The 26,857-nt window shown below is 39.7% G+C and overlaps 2 protein-coding genes and 1 non-coding gene across 3 annotated transcripts; 2 read left to right on the top strand and 1 right to left on the bottom strand.

Annotated features, from left to right (window-relative positions):
* The first annotated feature begins 3,430 nt into the window (after positions 1-3,430).
* On the top strand, positions 3,431-3,502 carry TRNAH-GUG (transfer RNA histidin (anticodon GUG)). The gene has a single exon. It is a non-coding gene; the product is annotated as a tRNA-His (tRNA).
* A 13,102-nt stretch (positions 3,503-16,604) lies between these two features.
* LOC148855196 (putative inactive receptor kinase At1g48480) lies at positions 16,605-20,566 on the top strand. The gene is made up of 2 exons (XM_088982506.1): positions 16,605-18,150; positions 19,520-20,566. Exons 1-2 carry the CDS (start codon positions 16,773-16,775, stop codon positions 20,191-20,193), a joined length of 2,052 nt encoding a protein of 683 aa, XP_088838632.1. The 5' UTR covers positions 16,605-16,772; the 3' UTR covers positions 20,194-20,566.
* Positions 20,567-24,582: 4,016 nt separating this feature from the next.
* LOC148855195 (Tetratricopeptide repeat (TPR)-like superfamily protein) lies at positions 24,583-26,857 on the bottom strand. The gene has a single exon (XM_088982507.1). The coding sequence runs from the start codon at positions 26,530-26,532 to the stop codon at positions 25,213-25,215; it is 1,320 nt and encodes a 439-aa protein (XP_088838633.1). The 5' UTR covers positions 26,533-26,857; the 3' UTR covers positions 24,583-25,212.

Here is a 26,857-nt window from a genome sequence, read left to right as displayed (position 1 = left end):
TGAGTCCATCACACCTGCAAAAAAGAGTTTGGCATCAAAAAAAAAATCCTGAGTAAGGAACCTACCCGAACTCAGGTCGGCTGCAATGAGCTTGGCCTTCGTCAGGTACTGATGGCATTTTAGCCCTAGTCGTGCCCATTGCCGAAGGCCCTTCACCGTCTCTTTATCGTGACACCGGAGTCAGGGCGACCATCCCCCACCCGGTCTGAAAAGGCCACCCTTGTACACTTCGCACCCCGAAGTAGTCCCGCTTCCACGCTGGGACCTTGTTGGGAAGTTCGTGCAAAATCTTAAAAACCGGAGGAGGAGATGGGTAATACGCTCGCCTACTCCCGGGAAGAGGACCCGCTTGTTTCCTAAGCATTAAAATAGAGGAGAATACCTCCAAGTCTAAAGGAAAGCCCTGTTCACAAAAAATGGAGATTGTCCCCACCAAGTTACGAATGGAGTTCGGGTGAAGCTGGGCGACGATAACGCCGAAGTGGTTTATGACCTCGACAAGAAGGGGGTGGAAAGGCAGTCGCAGCCCCGCAACGAACTGCTCCCGGAATATCACGATCTCTTTAGGGCCGTGTTCCCAAGGAAAGCTACCCGAAGGAATGAAATAGGCGTACTCCCCAAGCAAGTTGTAATAAGTAGCAAGGGATTGAAGCCCCTCTGGCATCATGGTCGAAGGACCAAACCTGTCTAACATCCAACCTCGGCGAGAGGTAGACGCCAGATTGCCCGAAGTGGCTCGACCTACAGGCTCGAACTCTTCCTCAAGTTCTACCTCAGGTTCGCTAAGGCCATCAGGGGATGCAACTCGATTCATAGAACCTGCATCTGACCCACTTGAAGAACCGTCTAAGCTATCCAAGCTAGACATAGAGGAGAAAATATGGATTCCAGGAAAGTACTCACCCAAAAAAGGGTTTGAACAAGACTTCGGAAATCGGAACAAGCAAAAAACCTTGAACGCAAAATGAAGACCTGGACGCGAGCTGAAACTTGGACGCGAGCTCAAGAAGCAAAACGCAGAAAGTGACAAAGCGACTGGGGTCCCCTACTATTTATACCCACAGTAACCAAGAACCAACAGTGCAGATCAGAGTCAATCCGATGGCCCACATTCGTGCTAACCGCACGTCCCCTGAGACCGAGATGTGATTGGTGCACGTCTTTCTGAAACTGATGAAACACCAGTGCACGTCTTTTTGAAACTGACGAGACAACGGCGCACATCTTTTCTGAAACTGACAGAACTGCTAGCGCACGTCTCCTCGCCTTTCAAACGGCAGCGGCATGTCTTTTCAAAATCAAAAAGACCCACTGTCACGCCTTCCAGCAATGCGCTTTTTTGAAATTTGAAATAAGCGCTCGCCGCCACGTCTGTTAGCATTTGTAAGCAGGTAGGCGCGTCTCCCGCCTTTTGATCGCTCAAGAAACCCAAAGAACCCTGACAACGCATCTCTCACTATCAAGATTCGAAGTACGGGACAAATCCACCTACCACCTCGCGAACTCCTCGTGCCAGGGCAAGACCCTTAGCACGAGGAGTGGGGGGCAATTGATGAAGGAAGATTTGGCCCGACCTCGTAATTATGCAACACATGGCAAGGGCAACAGCTCGACACAACAGCACGCCTAAGGCGCGAGCACCAAAGGGAGGAACCAGCGGTCCAAACTCCCTACCAGTAGTCCGAACTCCCTACCAGGAGCTCAAACTCCCTACTAGGAGCCCGAACTCTCAATTAGGAGCCCGAACTCTCCCTTAGGCCCCAAGCCAAACCCGAAGGGTAGTAGCCCGAACTGGCTCGCCCTATGACAGTTCGGGACACACATCTCCGAGCTGGCCTGCCCTATGGCAGTTCGGGACATACCTCCGAACTCAAGACTTCACCTCGCTCACCACTCCAGCACTTCGCCTCCAGGACGCCAAACTGAACAACCGTACCATGCCTGACACCGAGAAAGTTCATATTCAAGGGCGGCGCACCTGACTGACTTAGGATCTGACGCTTGACAGCCGCACTTCAAACGGCCACCTGCCACCACCACCTACCACCGCCATCTCTAGTTATAGAGACGGCTCCGACAAGGAGCAGTGGTTATAAAAGGCCCCGATGAGATAACACCCGAACTGGCAGAAGCACAGAAATGATCATATCCGACCTGACAGAAGCCTCGGAATGAGTGCGTGATGTGGTTATAAAAGGCCCCCTACCCCCAACAACAAGGTATGTGAACTTTGCGCCATCTTATCTTTATCTTGCCTTTGAGAGAATACTAACTTGAGCTTCGGAGTTATCTCACCGGATTCCCCCCGGAGTTCTCTCATCTTCTCTGTTTCAGGCTCCTCGTTGCTCCAGTCAAAGACAAGATCATTGACAGTTAGGACCGACCGGATTGCGCACCATCAATAGGTACTAAATTAATTGGCATGTTTTGAAAGCCCATATACTAAATTATTACGTATTAAAACTCAGGAACCAAAATTACAGTAATTTCAAAGTATAAGATACTAATCGAGAATTTTCCTTAAAATTTGAGACAACCAGCAAAAAGCATTAGCTTTTCTGGCCATGAAATCGCGTTGTGACCATTTCAATGGACAAATGAATGGATTATGGATGCAAACAAATTTGGACCGGATTTGGTAAAGAGTATATCCGATCTGATTTTGTAAGAAATCCTATCGATCCAAATCCAAAAAGAATCTCTCAGATTTTTAAGAGTATGATTCAAATTAGATTTCGAATATTTTATTGGAAATACGGTTCGAATCCGATTCAATTATTATTGTAATAGAAAATTTTTATGATATAATATAAATAATATATTATAATATATAATACGATCATATATTATAAAATATAATATATAAATCAACTTTCTGATCCGAATTGGATTTAGATTCGAATATTATCTGATCCAACTTATTTGCAATCCTATAATTGGATTATTGTTCTTCTCAAAAGCAAACACCAACAATTCCAATCCAGGATGCTCAGTGAAGACCTAGGCGTTCTTGGCTTGGCTATGCTTTGTGCCCAATCCCAATTTGTTCAGTTGCTACCGTACAATGGCCTTTATTTAAACTGAACTTGTCCTTCCGTTTTTGCAAATTAATCATTTAACCGGTTCATTAGTTCGGTTTTTCGGTTTATCATCTTAACTGTTAATTTTCTTTGGTTAATTAAAGTCAAACCAATCAATTAAGTTAATCAGATTTTTTTTTGTTCTATTAGGTTTTAATACCCCTACTGCTAATAAGCCTAATGTGAGATTAATTATTTGTATATTCAATTGAAATTAGCCAGATTTACTATAAAAAGTTTCAAATTTATGGGTAGGTTTGGATTGGTCAAAACTCTTCTTTTACCATATCATTTCCACATCATTAAATTTTCCCAATATATTATATGTGTTTGGACCTATAAAACAACTAGTGGCTGTAGTTTAGTGGTAAGAATTCTACGTTGTGGCCGTAGAGACCTGGGCTCGAATCCCAGCAGCCACAAAATGTTTACTACTTTATCGGTTAAACCAGTTTTTGCTTGCGTTTTTCCATTTTTCAGAAAAGAAAAGGCACAGAACAATCAGTCGTGTCTGTAGCTTATTAACCTCAACATTTAAACCAGTTTTACAAAGGCCAAGTTTGGGAGTGATTATTTGATAAATAAGTGCTTGATGAAAAAACAGTTATTTCAAATAGGGATGGTATAAGCATTTTGAAAATGATTGATGGGTCAAGACAGATCAAAAACAAAATAAGCTCAAATTTTGGGGTTTTCAACTAAGTACTTATTTTGGGCCTATTTCCTAAATACCAAGAAATACTTTGATACAAAATAAACATTTATTCAAATAAGCATTTATTTTTAAACACTCACAAACTTGCCTAAACAATCTAGGCCCAAGGTACAAAAGTAACAAATGATAGAATCTCAAAATACAAGGGCATTCACAGAAAGGTGAGTGGAATGAAAGTTGGCAAGAATAGAATCTACTACTACTAATGCAACTTGGGTAGTAAGTTGAGGTGGGCCCAGGGACAACCCAAGCCCAACTATAGGAGTTGGAGCACCAATTGAGTCCAGGCCACACCCATTTCTAGTATGATTACTGCATTACTTGGGTTAGTCGGCTCTGAGGCTTTGTCCAAAAAGCTGGGTTCAAATGTTTTATCAGTCTAACAAAGAAAGTTGCAGGGCACCGGCGGTCTGCATCATCTCCACACACACCACAAAATGGCCCAGCCCAACTTTAGGAGAAAAAGAGAACCTTTGAGTTGGATCAAACTAGGCTGTGGACCAGCCCAATTTCACCCGAAGTCAAGTGATTACTGTGATAGGATGAACTAACTATATGATTATTGGAATTGAACACCTGCTGACACTGCGCAGTGATATTATTTATTTATTTTTTGGTGGGGTTAGGGAATTCTTGAGCTTCTATCTTATGGATAGGAGCTGTTCAATCTAAAACAATCTCATCCAACTGCATTTGTCTTGTATTTTGGGGTTTTGACTACCATAGATTCTGAATTTCTACTATGACCTGTTGTGGAGATGTTGATGATAACAAAATGAGGTTCAACTACAAATGGAGGTTTGTTGAAGACTGAACTGAGGAATTCCCTTTATAGCTTTGCACTTCAAATCAGCTTTTAACTGACTGACTCATTAGGAAAAGAAAGAGAAGGACAATGAAGGTTGTTCCTTTTTGTTACTTTGAGACTTGAGAGAATATTTTTGTTCCCCAAACATGTAATATTCTACCCTCTTCTTTCACAGAAAAGAGAAATGCTTTCGGAAAAGTAGAAAACCAAAATCACTTTCCGAACGTGGATTTTTGAATTGTAAACTTGCTTTTCTATCCAAATCAACTAGTATACTACTAAAAGCCAGGAATTCACTACAACAAAAGTGAACTACCCTCATTTTTCCTACGTCTCCTTGTTCAAAGTGACATCTTGGGTTGGGCCCCTTGGGCTGGAAGTGAGACCAACACTAAATGACTTTTATGCCTTAAGCTAATAGGTGGTTGATATTGGTTTGTGCTTATTCGGTAGGTGGGTGATATTGGTTTGTGCTTATTGGGCTTTTCCTGACTTAAACTAATAGATGGCTGATATGGGTTTGTGCTTATGTTCTGAAAAAACAACCATTGTTGAACTTATGGGATTGGCAGATACCATTTTCAGCCCTAATTAATACAGACCGGCATACTATAAGTTTGTAGGTCCGAGTTGGTTTGGGCCAGTTATCCACTGCCTGATACTTTAGAGTACTATTCTTTAGATTCAAAGAAATTTTAGGGCTGTAAACTTTTCATTAGGAGTGGAGCTGAATTGAGCCAATCTTTATCCAGCTCCATGATTCCTGTACCAATGTGAAGGAATTTTGACTGTCATGGTGTCTCCTAGCCTAAAAAAAGATGAGATTGAACGCCATTAGATTTGCAGGTCTCTTGAAGACTGAATGGCATGTGGATGATGAGCTGGGGAGAGTTTTGTTTATATTTCTGCACTTTAAATCAGCTTTAGCTGGCCCTTTCGGAAAAGGAGAAAGCAATAAAGAAAACCACCAAAATCACATTCGGAAAGTGAATCCTTAACGTGGTTTGCTCTGACCAGTTAGGGGTTTGAACTGAATTTATGGGAGACTGCCAGAATCAAATCAACTGGCACACTTAAGCTGAAAGCAAACCACTAAGAAAAAAAGTGATACCAAAAACTAAAAAAAAAAAAAAGAGCTCAAGAAACCTTCAGGTAAAAAATTTGCATCCATTTGAAAATTTAGCTTAAACCCAGAAAGCTAAAAGCTTCGATAGCTGCAAATGCCAAGAAATTGGTCTAACTTTAGTATGTGGCTAATAAGACCCAAAAACCAAAACAACACTTGAGATCTAGTCACAGTCTATATTAGTGAAAGTTGGCATTGTAATCAAGCTCATAATTTGAAACGCAGTCAACACTTATATTCTTGAATCTTGTATCGTAAGCTTTAAGTTAGGTTCTTTTCAAGGGTTTGAATTTGGAAAAATAATAGCATATGGGGAGCGCTCACATGGAAAAATCCCTGTTAGCCTGCTGTGGTTATACTTGTTTTTAGAAAACTGTTAGTATCCTAGTCAGAAGACTAATTAAAACGGCTAACAGACCTTTAATTCTTTTATTTTTTCTGTCTGAGATCTCTTGAATGATTATCATTTGTCACCATATTCCTTTCCCTAGTTTGCTTGATGAGAATCTTGAAAGAAAAAACTAAGGAAATACACAAGATTTGGACTAGCTAATTTGCTAGACCAGTTGTTGATATGTAAAAGCCAAAGGCTCTTTCCACGTGGCAACTCCGCCGCAGCCCAAAGGAGCTTCTGACGTGGCAAGTTTTAATCCAACGAGGTGGCAAAGCAAACACACATTTCCTCCACGAATATAATTTGAATTAAAAAATTGTACCTTCAATTATTGGCATCTCACTTGAGAAAAAGTCAATACATGGTATAGTGATAGAGCTGATCTGGACTTGGCCGTTGCACACATGACCAAACATTCATAAGCTTTCCTTTCTATTAAAAAATAATAATAAAAAACTCAAACGTTCATAGTGATTAAATTATTTTATAGATTAATCTGCCAGATGGACTAGTCTCCCAATGGTCATGTGGCATCTCTCCCCACGGCGGATCGGCCCACCAGAAAGCCAGAAACCCAAGCTCTTCCGGTGGCTGTTGGTCCATGACCCATGTGAGAACCCTATCTGCAGATAAACAATATGAAATTGCTACATAATTCCTACCACATGATATCACTATATATATAATATATATCTAACAATTGTTTAAAGAAAGAACTCTAACAGAGAAAAAAAAAATTAAGATACTATTGTTCTGCATTCTTATCTATTAATTGATGAATTCCTTTTCACTTGATCATTACCCTTGAGTTGCTATCAGTACTCCATTGCATCAACCTCTTTTTCTGTGTGTATTTGTTCATAATTAATCCCAAATTCACAGTCCCAGACAGCGTACGAGACTGGGATTTTACTTGAGAGAGGGGGACCGGTTTTGGGTTTGCAAGGAATCTGAATTGAGCGTAGCACATGCAGCTACTCACCAGCAGTGCACACGTAAATTCCACTTCTTATTACTCCAAGATAATGAACTAATCAATTCTCAAATATTGAAGCAATTAAATGAGGTTGGGTTGCTGCCTGGAATGACCAGGCTATTACACCTCTGTCACATAAAGCCACCATTAATGGTGAGCTGGTTATGTCATCCCAAGTACATGTACACGAATATAATGGTCTCTTTAGGTATGTGATCGATCCATCTAAATTCTTAAACAAGTGAAATGTCTAATATCTCAGGCCTAATTGCCAGCATGTAAAGGAGAAGTGAGTATATAAATATACCATCTAATTCCAAATGTAGCCTTGCATCTTTACATTCTTGTGACTTAATTAGGGAATGATTTTACCCAAACTAGATCATGACTTGAGAATCTTAACTTAATTCATGTGGCAGTTGAAGTGGTGGTAGAAACAATCTTGTGGTTACCGCATCACTCTCCAATGAATTTTTTTTCTTTCCTTTTTTTTTGTTTTCATTTTTTTGAGAATAAAGAGGAAAACCAATGTTTTAAAATTTGAACTGGAACCAAATGAATCATTTTGGCCATCGGTTTCTGGGTCAGTAGTTCAACTGTCCAATTTGAATGGATCAGTCTGTGCATGATGTTTTAAAAATTTTAAAAAAATGCAAAAGACATAATTAAAATAAAATTGGCCTAAAAATCATTGTCCAAGTTGAATAAATCGAAATTTCGATCTCCTGAGTCAGTGAGTCACTGACCAATTCAATGGCTTTTGGGGAAATAACGTTTAAGGGCTAAAAGGGAACTGGTACTTAGCGGGTTTCTAGGCTGAAAGGTCCAACCGTCTAGATCAACACTGGTTTTAAAACCCAGTAAAAAAATCTTTTTTATGAAATCAAATGTTCTTTTTCCTAACTTTCTTCTTTTATGAAATCAAATGAAACTTAAAGGATTAAATTGCCTTGAAAAAAAAACTTCAAGAAATTAGCCATGCTAGATATGTTGAGCAATAAGTGTAAAGATAATTATCTTGTCCCCTCTTTTTATGCATGAAACTTAATCCAAGATGCAATATTATTCAAGTAATAGTTTCTAGATGCCAGTTGGTGCACCCAAAGTCCATAATTCCCTAAAAAACCCTATTCATGTACCACACACATGGCCCACTAGCTTCACTCATACAGCTAATCCATCACTTTGATGTAACTAACAAGAATCTAAGGTTGAAACTTTGGAGAAATTTTAATAGAATTAAAATATAGGGTTTGGTATTAAGACCCCCAATTGGTCATTCAGATGTATAGGATGTGGTGATATGACTTTCTTAATTAGGTGGGGATTGGATGGGGATAGGTTGGCTGGACGAGCAGTGATGGAGCTGATATACCAAGCAAAGGTGTCAAGTTTGGGCCAGTGACCTCTCCCAAGAATAGGAGGAGGGCACAAAAGCAAGGAAGCAATTGTCTTCCTCTTGGATGTTGATGTGTGTTTGTGGAGAGTGTGGACCAGAAAAATGGGTTTCTACTCGAGATGATAGATGTGAGATGTGAGATGGGTCGATTTCGTTTCTTCTGCCAAATGGTTTTTTCCTTTAGATTGGGCAGTGGGAACCCTCATGAATGTCCATGCATTCAGGCTTTCCAATTCAGGTCGGTTGCTCGGCCCACCATGCTTTAGATCTCTCCCACACAACACAAACGGTTGAAGCTTTCACAGCTAAAAGAAAATGGCTAGAAACAGGTCTGTCTTTTGCCACTTGATAGAGGACTGTTGGGCTGAAAGCTACAAGAGCATCCGAGAGTGACATGGCCAGCACCTGGAGCCATTTTGGCTTGTCATCTTGCTACCTCATAGAAGAATCTTGCTGGACCTACATCTCTTTTCTCACTGACTGACTCAAATAGCAACTCCTCCCACACAACATATATGGTTAAGTTGCATTAGGGCTGCAAAAACAGTATCAAATTGTCCGAATTTGAATCTATTGAATTCAGATTCAGATTTAAATATATATAAGTTTGGCTCATTTTGTTAATAATATATAATATTTTAATTATTTTAATTTAATTGATTAATACTATTCAATATCCAATTGCAATCCAAATTTGATTCAAATATGACATAAATCCAATGTATAAGATCCGATTCAAATTCAAATATAAATGAATCAATTCATTTACAGTCCTAATTTGCATTTCTTTTCTTACTTTTCCTCTTGCTCCTGTTCGGGTATCAATGTCCTTATGCTGGAACTCTTCTATCACGTAAAACCCCAAAAACATAGATTCATATATATATATATATATATATATATATATATATATATATATATATTCAGGTTTGACATTTTATGCCCTCCACATCCACCACAAATCAGGCCACAAACAAGAATTCAAGACACAACTTAAATTAAACAAGGACACTTATAATTCAAGTTAATTAATTCAAACAAATTTAATTTGTTCACCAAAGGCGGGGCAGGTGAAATGATGGAAAATGAATGAATGATTTCCTTAAAATTGTTATTTGGTATTTGCTAGCAAGTAAAAATGACTAGAAAATGAACATTTTCCAAAACGTCAGTACAAATTATAAGAAAATGACATTCCTTCTAACTTTTGTAAAGTGATTTTTCAAAAGTAGTTGACCTTCTCTATTCAGGTTTATTTTCCAAGTTAAGCGAAGCACCAGGAAAATCACGTATATGATTCCAAGGAAATCATTTGTTTTGCTCCATTTTACAAGCAACCAAATACAGCTTTAGGATCCATCCCCATCAAATTCAGTGTTTACTTGTTACAAATTTTAGCTAGGAGTGATGCATTGTCTTTGGATCTACTCTTTGTGCCCTTTCGCTTTTAAATTGTATTGCTTAAGCCTTAAATAATACATTGCTTTGCATTTAGTTTACTCAGTGCTAATTGACTACCTAGATTGAAACCATATCCAATGTCTTGCATTAGTTAAGCAAATTTGTACACTATTAGAGCAAGTGAGAGACAATAAGTCAGCCTATTTTGAATTTCTTAGCCAACTTCCCTATTCTCTCAATTTGGACTTATGAAGCATAAAATCTGGTCTAAAGACTGAATTGGGATCTCCTGCCAACAAAATACGTTCCAACCCCCTACCAGCACTATCTAACACCCTACTTTTCACCATGAAATTAACGGGGACCAACCATAAAAGTGAGACACACCATTTATGAGATATGCGGTGTCAGATGATGTTGATAGGCTGTTGGAAAATGTATTCTGTTGACAGGCGATCCAGACTCCGAACCCACAAGTTCAAAATTGGAGTACATTTTAAATGTGGATAATAAAAGTGGTAGGAAGAATCCAACCCTCAATTTTTGCCAGTGTAATCAGACCAGGACCGGATGAAAAACTGGAAATTAAAGGTTTTACTGGGTCACAGTTTTAATGGTTTAACCATTAGTTAGATCATTCATACTGTAAAAATTAACTGTAAAGAAAGGGACCCAGAAAGATCACCAGATCACTGCTCAACTGCTAGTTCCCATTGGAGTCTGACAACACTGATTTTAGTACATAAAAAAGAAGAAAATGGATGTGAAGCTTGATGCAACCAGGTCCTCACCTCACCTCATTTTCTTATGTGAAATTTCAAAGAGAAAGAGAGAGATGATTTTGATTGATCTACTTTTAAGCTTGATAATGCAAATGTCCGTGTACAAATCTTTCTTTAATGGTGTAGAATCCAGTTTTCAAATTATTTATGACGCTTCCTACCAAGAAAATGCCTTCTTTTAATGATTTAAAATTACTATTCTGATGTCAAAGTTTGTGTTGGAGAACCTTTAGTGCTACATTTACATTGATGGCCTCCAGTTCTAGTCATTACAACCTCTCTCTCTCCTTCTCTCATTGAAGAAGATTTTTCCTATGAAAATTTTCTTAACAGCAATCTTAAAGGAGAAATGTATTTAGAGCACAAGAAGAATCTCACTCTGAAGAGAAAGCAACAGAAACTCTGTAAATTAAGTAAATTTATTTATAATTTATGGAAAAATATTAAAGGTATAGACTGTATAGTTTAAGCATATTAGATTGCTCTAATAAAGAAACCCTAGTAAAAAGCATTTGGAAACAAAGAACAAAGAACTGAAAAAGCTACTTGCATAAAAACAAACAAATGGTGAAATTGAACAGCTTGAAGTTATTGGTTTCAAATACAAATTATAATGGTCGTAGTAATGGTAAGAGGACTACTACAAGTTAAGCATACACACAACGAATGGGGCCATCTTCAGCCTGAGCTGGACTTTGGTACTCCCAGTGGTGTTCCAATGGGCATCCCACGGAGTGCGTCAATCCGTGACCCATACGGTCTCGGATCTACTATTCATGAATTTTTTACATCGTTATCCACGGGACATAACAGTTGCGCATTGGAAATATACTACATCTCCTCATGATTCCCAATATACGGGTGCCATGTGATGTGAGGCGCGCTCTTCCACAGCTCATCTGAACTCTCAGTGACAAATTAGTACACATGTAAAGGAAATACATGGCTTGACATCTGAAATTCAACTACTGGTATCTTACAAAGTTATGCTCTGTGCTTGGGACAAAGATGGGCCCACAGATTTCTTGGATTCCACCTTTTGAGAACTGGAACTTTGAAAATAGTGGAATTCAAGCCTTCAAATGCGGAATTTTGAAGGTTATCTGAATTCTGCAGAGTTTGGTGAATTTTGATTCAGTTTCTTTCCTCGAATTCAGCACTCATCCAAACACAATCCACAAGTAACAATGGGCTCACTATATGACCACATTAAAAAATTAAGGCCATGTGGCCAATTTGCTGAAAATTGGGCAAAGGATGAATTCCATTTCTGAATGGATCACCTTTAGATGGATTTTCACACCACTAGAACAATTGGTAGGATTCTTTCTAGGTCTCTTTGATACCTCATCCTCAGGCAGAGCAAAAGTAGTGAATTCTCTCTTTCTCTCTCTAGATGAACCACAGTCACAAAGCTTTTCCTTGGGATGAGGATAGAGCTATTGATTCAATTCAACTAAACTAAGCAATTTTTTTATGAAACCACCCAACCCAAACAGTAGAAATGATTAGATAAACCAAAGGAAACAAAGCTTTAATAACTGACAATTAGACAATCACAGTACTTGGGACTTAGCAGCGAAATCAGTGTCTAGACAAGTTCTTCCACACCAGCAGTGAGGGCATTGGCACTTTGTTAACTTGCTGATTAAATAATCTCTATTTACAGTTACTTGACAAATCCCCTTCACGGATGTTGGGAGAGAGTCCAAAGATGGTTCTAAGGAAGAGCACTGAATTACACTTTGACTCCAACACCTTCCCCCCCAACTGCATTACACAATGAGATCACATTCTCCTTTGAGCAATAACCACAGATGATATGTCAGAACAATATTCCATTTTAATGGTGATGGACATGATCTTATCTCCATTAAAAAAAAGAACCTTGACATGCAACATTATTCTATGCCAGAAGGTAGAACAACCTTGTCACCATCTTTATGGAATTCCTTGATTCTTGTTTAACACCAAAACCACCAAACTTTTAGCATATTTCCATTCGATGCATGGTTTAAAGCAAGGATTAAAATTTTGCAATCGACCATCGATAGGTTGCTTTTTAAGGATTTTATCATAAAACCTTTGTTTTAGATGCTTATTTATATTATTACGACCCACTCCCAATTTTTTTTTAAATAAGCTAAAAAAATAGCATGCATTAGGTTCAAAGTATTGGTATATATATTCATGTTATCATATTTGGGTGTATGGATATTTTGAACCAAGGTTTTTAAAATCGATTTGGACAATAAACCGGTCAGGGGTCTAGTTTCTGGGTTGAATGATCCGGCCATTCAAACAGAACAGTTGACCTGTTCTAACAAAAAAAATGATCAAAACCGTTGAATAGTTTGAACAGTTCAACCACCCGGGTCAGCAGTGCATTTATACTCCTTTCAAACTCAGCCTTAGTTGAAAGTATCAATACTTATCATATTGTATGATATGTATTCCAGGGTTTCCGAAACGCTAAATACTGAGACTTAGGGCCTTTTAATAAGTTTAAACATTAAAACCCATCCTTGTATTTCTGATTTAATTCATTTTGATCTAACCTCTTTTACGAGGTCTGTATACCAAGACTGATGAACGAAATTGGCCTTAGGGCCTCATTTGGGAAAAAAACATTAATTCCCATCTTAATGTATCTATTTATGAATTACAAAACTGAAAAAAAAAATGTATCAATTGTTGAAAACTCGCAATAGGCAATGTATTTGATCATGTAATAATCTTTTTCATTATTTTTTAGGAAATAAAAAAAGAATTTTTTATTATTAAATATTAGGAGGGGGATATCACATAACCCTCAAAAGATACACTAGAGCAAACAAGCTTAAATAAAAAAATTAGGAAAAAATACTAAGGGCCTGTTTGATTTATAGGAATTGGGGTTTGGAATCAGAATTAAAATGGGCCATTCTGATTCTAAAGGTTGATTGGGGGAATCAAAATCTTATTTTCATTCCTGGTGAGGGGAATGTACATCCCTCCCCTTCTCTTGGGAATGAAATCCCATTCTTACTAATTTCATTTCCCATTTAGATTCTTGTCTGAAGCAAACAGACTATAGAAATATAATACCAATTCCTACTTGCTAACCAAACCGGCCCTGATTTTTCTTGTTATTCCTTGTTCACTCCGTAAAAAATGATCACTTTCTCAACAACCAAACGTTCAATTAAAGAGAGAGAAAGAGAAGCAAGAAGCCCTTAATTTTGTGCACATGTGAACTGCCGACAAGAAAGTGCAAACCCAAATCAACAACGCTTTCCAACGGAGCTCTCTCACACTCACAACAGCCATTTTCGGTCATTTTCTGAGGGGTGGTTGGCCACTTGGCCTTTGATTATTTATATATCCTTTCCTTCCTTCTAAGCCCTCTATTAAGTAATCTCTCTCTCTCCCCCTTCTCACCTAAACCTCTTTATTCATTTATTATTATTCCATTAATCATTCTGATTCACCCTCTCACTCACCCCATTTGGTTGGTAACTTGGATATTTCACACTTCTTTATTTCTTCCATTCATCATCATTCACCCTCTCAGAGCTATCATATTATCAACTGTCGTTTTCTCACATCCTTGGATCACTTTGTCACCGTCCGATGAATTGGGCTGGGCCTCTGGGCCCCATTGTATTGTTTCACAGTTTTGTCTTTTCTGGACTAGAATTAACAAATACTTGTAGATCGATTGAAACTTCTAACGTCTATGTATTCGATCTCCATGGTTTTGATCAAAATCAACATCATCGCTTTCTTCATGTAATTCCTGTAGAAGGACGCGCTATGGTGGACCATCCAATTGTTTTAATTACTGGGGGAGAGCGGCGGGGTTGGCCCGCCCCAGTTCAGGAATCAGGATTGTCTCAGTAGGCCCAAGCCCATCAGCTTTTAGCCCATGTAGCCATTCTCGACATTGTTAATGGGTTGGATCTGGTTCGGGACGGCTACTAACAGTCTCAAACTGATTATTAATCGGGTCTGGCTCGACTAGACTGGACCCGATTAAGTTGATTATACAGAGATATATATATATAGATATATATAATTATTTATGTTATTAATAATTTAAAACTTGATTTTTGATAATATAGCCTCAATAAAAATCACGACAAAATAACAAATTTTTTATATATTAATAAGTCAAGTATTTTTACCGAAATGATCTTATATATTTGTCAAATTTACCCTTCTAAATATAAAATAAAATAAATATTACATGAAAATTAAAAAACCTTAATATACTATTAAAATAACAATCGGTTCAAGTTTGAATTGATTCAGAATAAGTAGAACCAACTCGGGACAATGACAAAATCGCTTCGGTCGGTTCGATTTTGGCGGATAGACCCGAACCATTGAGAGCCCTACATTGGTGATATGTTAGAAGAATAATTTTTAGCGAGTGACAACGGTTATGTAATGGACCCTAAATGCGGGCCTGAAAGTGAAGCCCATTAAGGACAAGCTCACAGTGGGTCCTGCCCAATTATTCACCCACCAAGCTAGCATGGTGTGGCCCACTGATAGCCTGTTATTTTGTCTCATGTTTATCGCCATGGCTGCATCTACTAATGGGGGACCATGTGAGAGGGGGGGACCATCGGCCACCGCCAGCCCACTTCTGATGGGTCCCAACGCCTTCTCTGATTCCTTCGGATGGGTGAAGTAAATGTGGCATGGTCCAAGGAAATGGGCCCAGATTATCCTTCGTGGGGCCCACCGTAAGCATGGCCCCCCACTAATGGCCTCTCCGTCCCCGTCCGCATGACTTTGCCATAATGAGGAAGGTAGGCACAGCAACTCTGTTACAGTGCATGTGCTCATAGACTACAACCAGCATCTACAGTCTCGCCTATTATTTCTGTGCTAAACTCTGACCGTTCGATAACGTACAGATCAGACGGTCAGTATTTGAGATATTTCTATGGGTCCCAGAGCTAGACCACCCAAAAATACAGAGGCTAAGATCAGCTTCCCGCGGGGACTGCGGGACCCACAAGACGGTGCACTGGGCTAGGCTTTTACTTGAAAAAAAAAATTAATACTTCTCATCTTACCGCATTGGGCTTGTGGGCCCGGCCTCTGTAACCCAACTGTAAAAAACCAAAGTACATCGTGAGTCTCGACCCACGCAAAAAGTAAAAGCCTAAAGCAGTAAAACCAATTGCAAAATTCCCCGAAAATACCCCTACAACAGTATGGATCCACAGGGTCACTTTTGGTATTCAACCCGGATTCCACGCCAGACCTTTTCCGATAAGACGTCCGAGATAACGAACATAAAGCCAAGCCGTAAATCTGTAACATTCTCCATTCCAGACACCACCGGCACCGGCGGTTCCACGCTAACGGCGAATCCCAAACGCCGTTAGCCAAACACTCAACCCAAAGTCCGAAACCCAATCATCCGTTGGGACCCACAGAATTAAGCCGTTGAACCGCTGCTACTTGCCGTCAGGCGGAATCAATTAGCTAACTGGCGGTTGACACGTAACATCGTCGAGTTTGAACGTTAACCACCAACAGACAAACAAACCGTCTCTCCGACACTATATTCGCCTACTTCACGCTCCACCCTAAACAAAAACTCCCCCGTGAAAAAACCAGATTCAAGCGTCCGATGGAAAGCTCAATCAAATGTCAAAATAGCGCGATATTTTGATTTCCCGGGAAGAAATCCCGCGGCCCTCACTGACAGTTGTGTGTCCACTCAGAAGCAGGTTTGCACTGTCAGAATCCTTCGATATCCAGTTTTATCTTTACTTAATTAATTAAAATAATCACTGTAATTAATAAGTAAAGAAGTCCGATTAATTAAAAGATTCCAGCTTGCATTCGAAATTAATTAAACAAGAACAAGAAATTCATTTAAAATAAAAAACTTAGTTCATTTAATTTTTCTTTTTTAGGTTGAAAGAAAGAGAAGAAAGGAAAGCAGATGTGCAGACGACCACAACAACTAGGGTTTGTTCCAGATTTTAGACATCATTTCTCAGCCTTCACTCTCTCTCTCTCTCTCTCTCTCTCTTGCAACTTCTTTTCTTTGGCTTGTTAAGTTCACGAGGGAGACGATGAAGTCATGAAAAGCGGTTTTGCGAAACTGCCAATGGGATCTCGTCACTTGATTATTTTCTGTCTTCTGGTTTTCCTTCCTCTCGGGAAACCGGATCTTGCGTCAGACCGAGTTGCGCTCATTGCGCTCCGATCGGCTGTTGGCGGGAGGTCTCTTCTCTGGAACACTAACCAACAGTCGCCGTGTGCATGGGCTGGCATTCAGTGCGAAAATAACCGTGTCACTACGGTGCGTCTTCCCGGCACGGGACTTACCGGCCGAATCCCTGTCGGGATCTTTGGAAATCTGACGAAGCTTCATACGCTTAGCTTCCGGTTTAATGCTCTCACCGGTCCGCTGCCATCGGATCTCGCTGCATGCACGGACCTCCGCAATGTCTATTTGCAGGGTAACTTGTTCTCTGGTGAGATCCCGTCGTTCTTGTTCGGGCTTAAGAATCTTGTTCGGCTGAACCTTGCAACGAACAAGTTCTCCGGGGAGATCTCTCCGTCTTTCAACAATCTCACTAGGTTGGCGACTCTGTATTTGGAGAAAAATCAGTTGAATGGTTCGTTACCGGAGCTGAACCTTACGAATCTTGTACAGTTCAATGTTTCGTTCAATCAATTGAACGGTTCGATTCCAAAGGAACTCCAGAAGTTTACGACTAGTTCATTTCTAAGCACTTCGCTGTGCGGTTCACCGCTTATCCCTTGTCCCGGCGAACCAACGCCGTCGACAAACACCGAAAACAACGGTGGTGCCAACAACAGTGACAATGGCGGGAAGAAGAAGAAGAAGAAGCTGTCTGGAGGAGCTATTGCAGGAATTGCGATCGGGTCGGTGTTTGCATTCCTATTGATTCTTCTCATTTTGTTCCTTCTGTGCGGAAAGAAGAAAACTAGGAAAACGAACGACATTGCAACGGCGAAGCAGCTCCCGTCGGATGTAGAGATTCCCCGCGAGAAACATATCAGAGAGGGAGACAATGGCACTCTGAACAGCGGAGGATATTCGGGCGCAGCGACAGCGGCTGCGACGGCAGTGTCAGCATCCAAAGCGACAGACCTTAACGCCAGTACTGGGGACAAGAAGCTCTTTTTCTTTGGAAATGCGGGCAAGGTTTTCGATCTGGAGGATCTTTTGAGGGCTTCGGCTGAGGTGCTGGGGAAAGGAACGTTTGGAACGGCCTATAAGGCAGTTTTGGAGGTTGGAACGGTTGTAGCTGTGAAGAGGTTGAAAGATGTTAGCATTTCGGAGAGGGAATTCAGGGAGAAGATCGACGCCGTTGGATCGATGGATCACGAAAAATTAGTCCCGCTTAGAGCCTACTATTACAGCAAGGATGAGAAGCTCCTTGTCTATGATTACATGCCCAATGGAAGCTTATCTGCACTTTTGCATGGTGAGCCTTTCTTCCTTCTCTTCCTTTTATTTTTCATGATACTTTGCTTTTAAGATTTGCACGGTATAATAATTGATCTTTTTACTGGGGATGATTGTTTTGATGGTCGAATAGGATTTGATAGGATGATAGCGTTACCTCTGCAGAATGGCTTATTGGATTTTGTTGTTTTTTTTTACAAATAGCTTTTGGGTTTTTATATCTGCCTTTTTTATTACTGATATGTTCTTGGCTGCTAGAATTTGAGATTTAATTTCAAATCTAACATACTTTTGATTTTTCTTCTTGGTTGTTTTGCTGGAAAGATAAATTGATATATGTATCTCGTCTTAGATCTGTAATAATTTTATTGAATATTTTTCTTCTTTTTGGCTTGGGTATGATGTGTGTATTTTTTTCTCCTGTTCTTTTTTGTTTTTGTGTGTTATCTATGTCTGCATTGTGCTATATCTGCATGATGGGTCATGGGTGTTTTCCTTGGTTTTATTTAGTTTTACTTTTTGTTATGGTCTTGGTGATTTGGATCTAGTATTATTTTTGTTTATGATTTTAACTTTTCTCCTTGAGTTGTTTCGACAAAATTTCATGTGTTGTCTACAGTGCAATATTCTTTAAGAACTTAGGGTCCGTTCGGTTTGCAGGAATAGGGGTCTGGATTCGGAATTGGAATGGGATATTCTGATTCCAACTGTTTGGTTGGGCAGAATCGGAATCCCATTCCCATTCCTGCTGGAATGGCATTCCCCCATTTGAGGGAATGGCCATTCCCTGCCCCTCCCTTGGGAATGAAATCTCATTCCTGCTGATTTTAATTCTCACTCTCATTCCTGTCTGAACCAAACAAACTATGGGAATGGACTATTTCAATTTCGATTTCGGAGGATTTCGATTCCGATTCCGATTCCGACTACGAACCAAACGGACCCTAATTATTGGTTTTTTTTGTCCCCAATTATTTGTCTGTGTATCTCATGCTTCATTTTCTCTTTATTTTGATTTTATCAGATAGGAGTATTTTCTTTGTAAGTAGTATATAGGATTACTTTCTCCTTCATTCCCTAGAATATTCATCAAATTCATTTGTTACTGATTTCTTCTTTTTTTTCTTCCTTAAAAATTAAGTATTTGTTCTCTTTACCAAGTTTGCTAATTCCCATTGTCTGCAATCTACTTACATTTTTCTTGACTAATTGGAAATCTCCATTAGATCCATTAATCATTAATATAAATCCAGGAAAGCAAATTAAAGTAAAAGCACAGTGAGCACACTATCTCAAACATTTGAAACTTAAAAGCAAACAAAACTATGTGCCTGACTAGCTTTATTTTTTTCTCTTCCCCTTTCTTGGTCGCGCATCTTTGACTACAGGAAACAGAGGATCAGGTAGGACTCCATTGAACTGGGAAACCAGATCAGGCATTGCCCTTGGAGCTGCTCGCGGCGTCGAATACCTCCATTCAAAGGGACCCAATGTCTCACATGGAAACATCAAGTCATCCAATGTCCTCCTTGGCAAGTCCTATGATGCCCGGGTCTCCGACTTTGGTCTTGCTCAGATTGTTGGCCCCACCTCCACTCCTAACCGCATTGCTGGTTACCGTGCACCAGAGGTAACAGATGGCCGGAAGGTCTCACAGAAGGCTGATGTATACAGCTTTGGAGTGCTGCTTTTGGAGCTGTTGACTGGAAAGGCCCCCACACATTCCCTATTGAACGAAGAGGGAGTTGACCTACCAAGATGGGTGCAATCAGTGGTCCGAGAGGAATGGACATCAGAGGTGTTCGACCTTGAGCTCCTGAGATACCAGAACGTTGAGGAAGAGATGGTTCAGCTCCTACAACTTGCGATAGACTGTTGCGCTCAATACCCTGACAAGCGCCCCTCAATGCCTGAGGTGACCAAGCGGATTGAGGATATCAGGGGATCCAGCCTAAGGCATGACCAAGATCTCCAGCCTGATGTAGTAGATGAGGAGGATGCGTCATCTAGACGGACCAACTCAATTGGATCAGGCCCAGCAGCATCTTCACTTATGGATTGAAGATGACATATAGTCATTCATTATGCCCACTTTAGAATATGTGTCATCTGGTGTTTTTCATTGTTTGTTGAATCAGGGTATTGGATGGGCGCTCATCTTCTTTATTAAGAATCAAACTGTGTATTTTTTTCCCCTTTCTTCCCATTAGCAGGTAGCTCTTTCTTCATTAAATTCACCTTTATATATGGTTGGGGCCTTGGGGGGGTTTCAATGTTGTCTTACATCTTTTCTTCGGAGAATAACTGTGTATTGGTTCTTGTTGGTGGGGGCACGGTGGTTGTTGTAATTACTTTTGCTTTTGCTTTTCAAGGCAACTTTTGATTTGTTTATATTGAGAAATTTCAGTTGCTAGAAGTAAGGATTTTTAGTTCTCCATTGTTTCTCAGGTGCACCAACTCCCCACTCATTCTATGGTGATTGGATTGTGACTTGTGAAACTCACAAGTTTGATGGCCATCGTGTTTGTATTCAGCATGTCCCTTGCAAGAGACCACATCTCCGCCCCACAGCACATCCCCGCGTGTATTGGGAGCATCTTCATGACATCATCGGGAGATGCTCTCAATACACGGCGGGGATGTGCTGTGGGGCGGGACATTGTGGGGCCAAAATGTGAACTCCTTGATGTAAAAAGCCAGGGGTCTTTTAAAGTTTCCTGGTTGGGGGAAACAACAAACAAGATAAAAACCCGAATGAAATGATTCTAGATGGATCAAACAAGGTGAAAATGATCTAGAGATGGTTTGATCCTACGCGTGAGAGATCACATGGTACAGTACAGTAATGAGATTGTCCGATTTGATTTAATCTGGGGCTCTAAAATAACAATCGCAGAGCAACAAAGGACATGGTGCGAAGTTTCAAACAAGCTATGATTTAACAGAACATACGTCCTATACAAAGAGAAATTGCATAACTTTATTTACATTTAGCCCCCCTGGTACGGTTGACATAAATATACATGCTTTTACAGTTCAAAAGATTAAACAAAATAAATTTTCAACAAACCTTCTTAAGAAGTTACAGCCTAGAAGAGCCACTGCATTTGGAGGAGAAATCTGCACACAGAGTGAAGTACCTCTTTTATTCAGTACCCACTACCACGTGAGCAAAGTAGTGAAAATTGCAGAGGGCAAGAAGAAAAGTTTGGTGTGGATGGTAGATGGTGGATTTCTAGATGATGAATGGGCTTGACATGTTCTGGTGGTCCAAACATCTATATCATATTGGACAATCAGATATATTGTATTTAGTACAATTATTTGATCCTCTGTTCCTTGTTTCTGTTGATACCCAAATTTTCTTTTGAACTTGAAATAATTTTAAGTGAGCTTTTATTCTCAGATATATGTTCTTTATATAGGGAAAGTTCATAGTTTGTGGAGTTTCTTCTATGGACTGTAGCTAATACTGACATCTTCCTTTCCTCCAATATTTTGGAGTTACTGTTCAGTCCTATGATGGTTGGTTCCACCCTGCTTCGGGCAATCCTTGTTCTGTTCTCTTTTGTTTCCTTGCAATTAAAGAGAGAGAGAGGTGGTCTGGATGCAACCAACTCCATCTCTCAATTTGTGTCTGTTTGTGTTACACAAAATCTAGCTTTGTACAGATAGTTCTCCAAAAGCATCTTTTTTTTTTCTGGTACCATGATCATGATTTCACAGCCAAATGCAAAACAATGGCTCGGTTTGAGTCCAATCACAATTGGTTCCTGCAGAAAATAGAAAGACAAACGGACTGAATGCATGCCAGATGTTATCAGTTCAGTAGGAGGCCAACTGGTAAGTCTGCTAATAGGCAGCCACTGGCCTTGTCATCACAAAACTGGGAGAAGCTCGTATTATCATGTCAGACTCAAATCATATTCGGCTGGCACAATCCAGTTTCAGGACAATCTGGGTTGGGTTGAAAGTCATCAATCCAAATTAAAACTGGGTTCGAGTCATTTTAATGTAGTCTAAAGCAACTAGAACCCATAGTGAACCCAGATTCTTGTTGTCCTTGTAATCCTCAATATTTTATATACAGAAAATCAGTCCAATTGAACAAACATGCATGTGATGGGATCAATTTCTGAACACCCACATAATTTTATGAACTTGAATATAGATCACAGCAGGTCCTACAATGATTTCCAACAGATCACACTCACCAGATGTTTTATTCACTTTTGTTCTTATTCAGCATCTGTGCAGCTGTGTTTGTCTAGGAATCAAAAAGATAATAGGTTAATGTTGTTTTCAACATTAACATTTGTTTGTGTTGCTTAAATTCATTCTCTCTCTCCAAATTTTCCGGGTTCAGTCTCATCTTCTTTGCCTGATTAAATCCTTTGGTTTGGCCAGTTGCAGGTTGTCTCCCTTAACTAGTAAAAATACAAGCAAATGGATGATTTTTCACACGGCACCTATGTAGTGTAAAGCAGGCAAAGCAACACCAACAAGATAATCAAGGCTCAGTTTATTTGCAATGTGAATTTCATTTACACTGGTGTAAATGCACATAGGTGCAAATAGGTTGTGCAAATTCTGGTTTACTTTCGCTTCAGATTTAATTTTGTCTTGTTCATTTATAAGAAGTAAAATAGGAAGTAAAATGGGGGTAGTCCCTGCTTTATACGAAAGAGAATGGAGAGAGGAGGAAGTTTATTTGTTTGGGAGTGAGGTGGGAAGTAAGATGATGCGGTCTCCACTTTATATCAAAGAGAATCAGGTAAGAGGAGCGTAGTGCAAAGTACAAATTTTGTGTCAAATAGGAGTGCAGAGCATAATTACAGAGAAACAAATGCAAATCTGAACCAGGTTCAAACTTTGTATCTGATTCAGGTTTGCACTCTAAGCAAAGCCTAACACCACAGCAACTGACTCGGCGTGGTAAGAAAATATGGACTCTGCACATATTGGTAGAAAAGTATATACTATTGAATTTGGAATTCCATAAATGTTAAGTGAGAAATTGAATGGTTGTGGGTAATATATATTTTATGACTGGTGTGAGGCATTATAATTGGTTCCATTAATCCAATTTCTATACTATTGAAATAGTTAATATTTTTTGAATTCTAACATTATATACATACACAAGGTGTCTAAAGTTTTGCCTTTTTAACTGACTAATGTTTTATTGATAAAAATGGCATTCGTTTTGTACATTGGTTTTTCATTTGTGTCAAATAACAAATATGCTAGAAAAGTAAATGCTATGTAGAAGCTTCCCTCAGAAACCCGTGGAGTGTGGGAATTCATTGCATCAGTCCTTATACAGTACATTATCCATTGAGATGAAGAAAGTTAAAGTGCTATTTTCCCCAAACTAGAACTTTGGAACAAACCCAAAGTCCAGAGAGTTGAGGGAAAGTTCCTAAAGAAATTAGCAAAAATCCTTAAGAACTTTCCTTCAACTTTCTGTTTCTCTCTTATTGAATACTATCAAGCCAAACACAGCCTAAGATGCAAGTATGCAACTTAGGGGACGCTTCCCTTCTGAGTGTATTTGGACATTTTTCCATGGAAACTAATGATAATAAAGAGCTTGATCTTTCCTGAGTTCCGACAAGGATTTCCCAACCAATGTGGCAATGGTTTTCATTGCGCTAATTTGTTGATCTGCCTGCAACTTATTCCTTACATATGGTTTGAAGGAAACATTCATTAGTCTAAGAACTAGCATCACAAAGTAGATAAATATTGGAATAATATATAATAGATGTTGTAGAGGCAAATGTTTGATCAGAAGTAATAAACCCAATAGATGAAAAGCCCAAATCTCATTTCCAAACTGTTTTGATTCTTTGACAATTTTGAACTGGGGTCTTTAGAATCGGTTCTGGTAGAAGGTTGTCCGTCACAAATAGTGATTCAAGAGATTCATAATGAAATACAAGAAGATACTCTTTCCAGCGAAGGGGCAACCAGTTGAGGCAACCTAATTTCTTAATGAATGGATTTAGACCCAATGCAAACACTACGACTCTAATGGTGTATTTTCTTGCAATAGATGGGCTAGACTATGAACATCTTGGAATTCTTATGGATCCACCAAATGACAATAAGGAAGTGGTCTTTCAGCAAAGCAACAAACATCAATCTGTTTAAGTCTGTTGGATGTACTGGCATTCTGGAACTATGCAAATAATGTATTTTGAAATAATGTCACCCATGGCAATGAATGGATGTTAGTCTCTCTTTGATATCTATATTCATAGAAACTTCCCAACAAAGAGCCATCTGTTTGGGTTCATTATCTCATATTATTGAATAAATGTCAAAATGTATTTCCTACCTAGGAGGCTAGGATATATACAAAGTTCAAATGTTATTTGAATTTGAGTGCTGAATTGGTTCTATCTTGTACTAGTTTTTGATAATAGCATATCCTACGCAGCCAGTGTAAGTCATGCAAAATATCATCAATTCATCATACATGCATATGAAAGCCTTTACCCAACATAGAGGGATTAAATGCAAGTGATTTCTCTATACATGCCTTCGATTATTATTTGGTCATGGCGTGGTGCCATCACTGTCATGCACAGTTCTTGCAAAAATAGACATCAGACTTCTAAATTGAGTATTCGGCGGTGTAGTATCTACCATAGCAGCCTCTCTTGTTTCAGGAAAAAAAATTGGAAAACTTCTCAGACTATGACTTGGGATAACGATTTCACCAATTACAGTATCATTTTCCCCATTTATAAATTATAAATTATAAGCAGCCTTCTTCCCTCCATCTGGTTCATGACTAATTCTCATGCTTACGAACTGTTTTTCCCATGAAAAGCATATACGGGACTTGGTTTCCATGGATCCAATGGGCAATGGCAACATTACTTCTCTATTTATGGAAATATTGTCTTAAACGTTAGCTTCCAGGATCAGAACCCACAGTAGGATGAGTCCTACCCAAGAAATAGCCAGGCTGAGAAAGAAAAATCAGCACTATTTTCTTCAATTCTACCCCAAAAATAGGATGACTTCATTTTTCAACTAGTCTTTTTTAGCTTTATATTTTTTTTTTTTGTCAGACTCTTAAATCTGGAAGGTAACCTGCATCTCTTAAAGCGCAAGTCAGCTCTTTGATCACCTCGTATATCTGCTCACTCTGTCTGTGAGATTTGTCTCCAACAGCAAAGGTGTGGGCCTCCCCTTGGACCTCAATCCAGCTATAACCGGGTTCCTTTCTCACCCCAGATACCTTCATCACCTTCCTAACCTCTGCGACATGTTTCCACAACCCATAAGCAGCATAAGCATTGGATAAAACGACATACTTCCCTGCATTTTCTGGTTCCAGCTCAAAGAACTTCTTCGCTGCAAGCTTAACCAGTTCTAGGTTCCCGTGAATTCTGCAAGCACCAAGTAGAGCACCCCAAATAACAGAGTGATCCTCACAAGGTGAGTTCAGAACAAACTCATAAGCCTCGTTCAACCTCCCCGCACGCCCCAAGAGATCGACCATGGCTGCATAGTGTTTCCCTCTTGGCCTAATACCGTAGTCTCTGGACATTGATGTAAAATACTTCCAACCCTCGTTAATCAGGCCTCCATGACTACAAGCAGTAAGAACTGCAAGAAACGTAACATAGTTTGGTCTGAAGCCTTCATGTAGCATTCTATTAAAGAGGTCTAAAACTTCATTAACTCGCCCATGTTGGCCATACCCAGAGATCAGAGCAGTCCATGTAACAACGTTTCGCTCTGAGGTCTTGTCGAATACACGATGACCGTGATGGGGACTACTGCACTTGAAGTACATGTCCATGAGAGCACTGTTAACCACAACATTCTCTGTCAGTTGGCTCTTGATCATAACCGCATGGACCCGCTTCCCCTGTTCCAGAGTTGCCAGCGAAGCACAGGCTCGGAAGACTGATGCAAACGTGTACTGGTCAGGTATCAAACCACTCTGTCTCATCTTGTGATAAAGATTCAACCCCGTTTCATCAAGACCCTTCTGCACATATCCTGAAATCATCGCATTCCAGGAAACCAGACTTCGGTTTGAAATTTTATCAAACAGGATATGAGCAGTTTCCAAATCTCCATTTTTCGCATACAATATGGCTAATTTGGTCTGTAAGTATTCAGCAGGAGCAAATCCGACTATTACCATTTGCGCATGGATCCTTCTCCCTTTCTTGAACTCTTTCCTGAATATGCATTCTTGCAGTAGAAGGGCGTATGTCTCAGTATCCAGGAGCGACTCTGTACGACATAAAATGTCAACCGCTTCAGTTAATCTTCCGGAAAAGCAGAGACCCCTCAAAGTCTGATCCAATTGAATGAAGCTCCCCCGAGTCCGACGCGAAATATGGAAATATCTCAATGTGGGTATTCGCATATCGGGCTGATCGGGGAAAACTAATAGGATTAATCGTCGACATCAGTCCATCAGATGGTTCAAAAGTTGCATTTTTTTTGGGTAAAAGACTGTAAAAAGGAGCAATTCAAAGCTCAAACTTCAAGCCAAATGATAATGCCGATTCTCTTAAATGGGCTTAAATGAGTCCCGTGGGTTGTGGAGCTGCGTCATCTTGAAATTAGGTTAGGTGGTTCACCAATCACCAATAGATAAGACATCAATGTTTCACTGAGATTGTAGTATTAGCTTGAACCTAGGTGATGGGTCCCTCATAACTTGCCACATGTATATTAATCGAGCAAGG

Source organism: Nelumbo lutea, chromosome 4, assembly GCF_056320005.1.
Source record: "Nelumbo lutea isolate HS-2025 chromosome 4, American lotus-T2T, whole genome shotgun sequence".
NCBI lineage: Eukaryota > Viridiplantae > Streptophyta > Magnoliopsida > Proteales > Nelumbonaceae > Nelumbo > Nelumbo lutea.
This window is presented reverse-complemented; position numbering and strand designations above follow the sequence as displayed.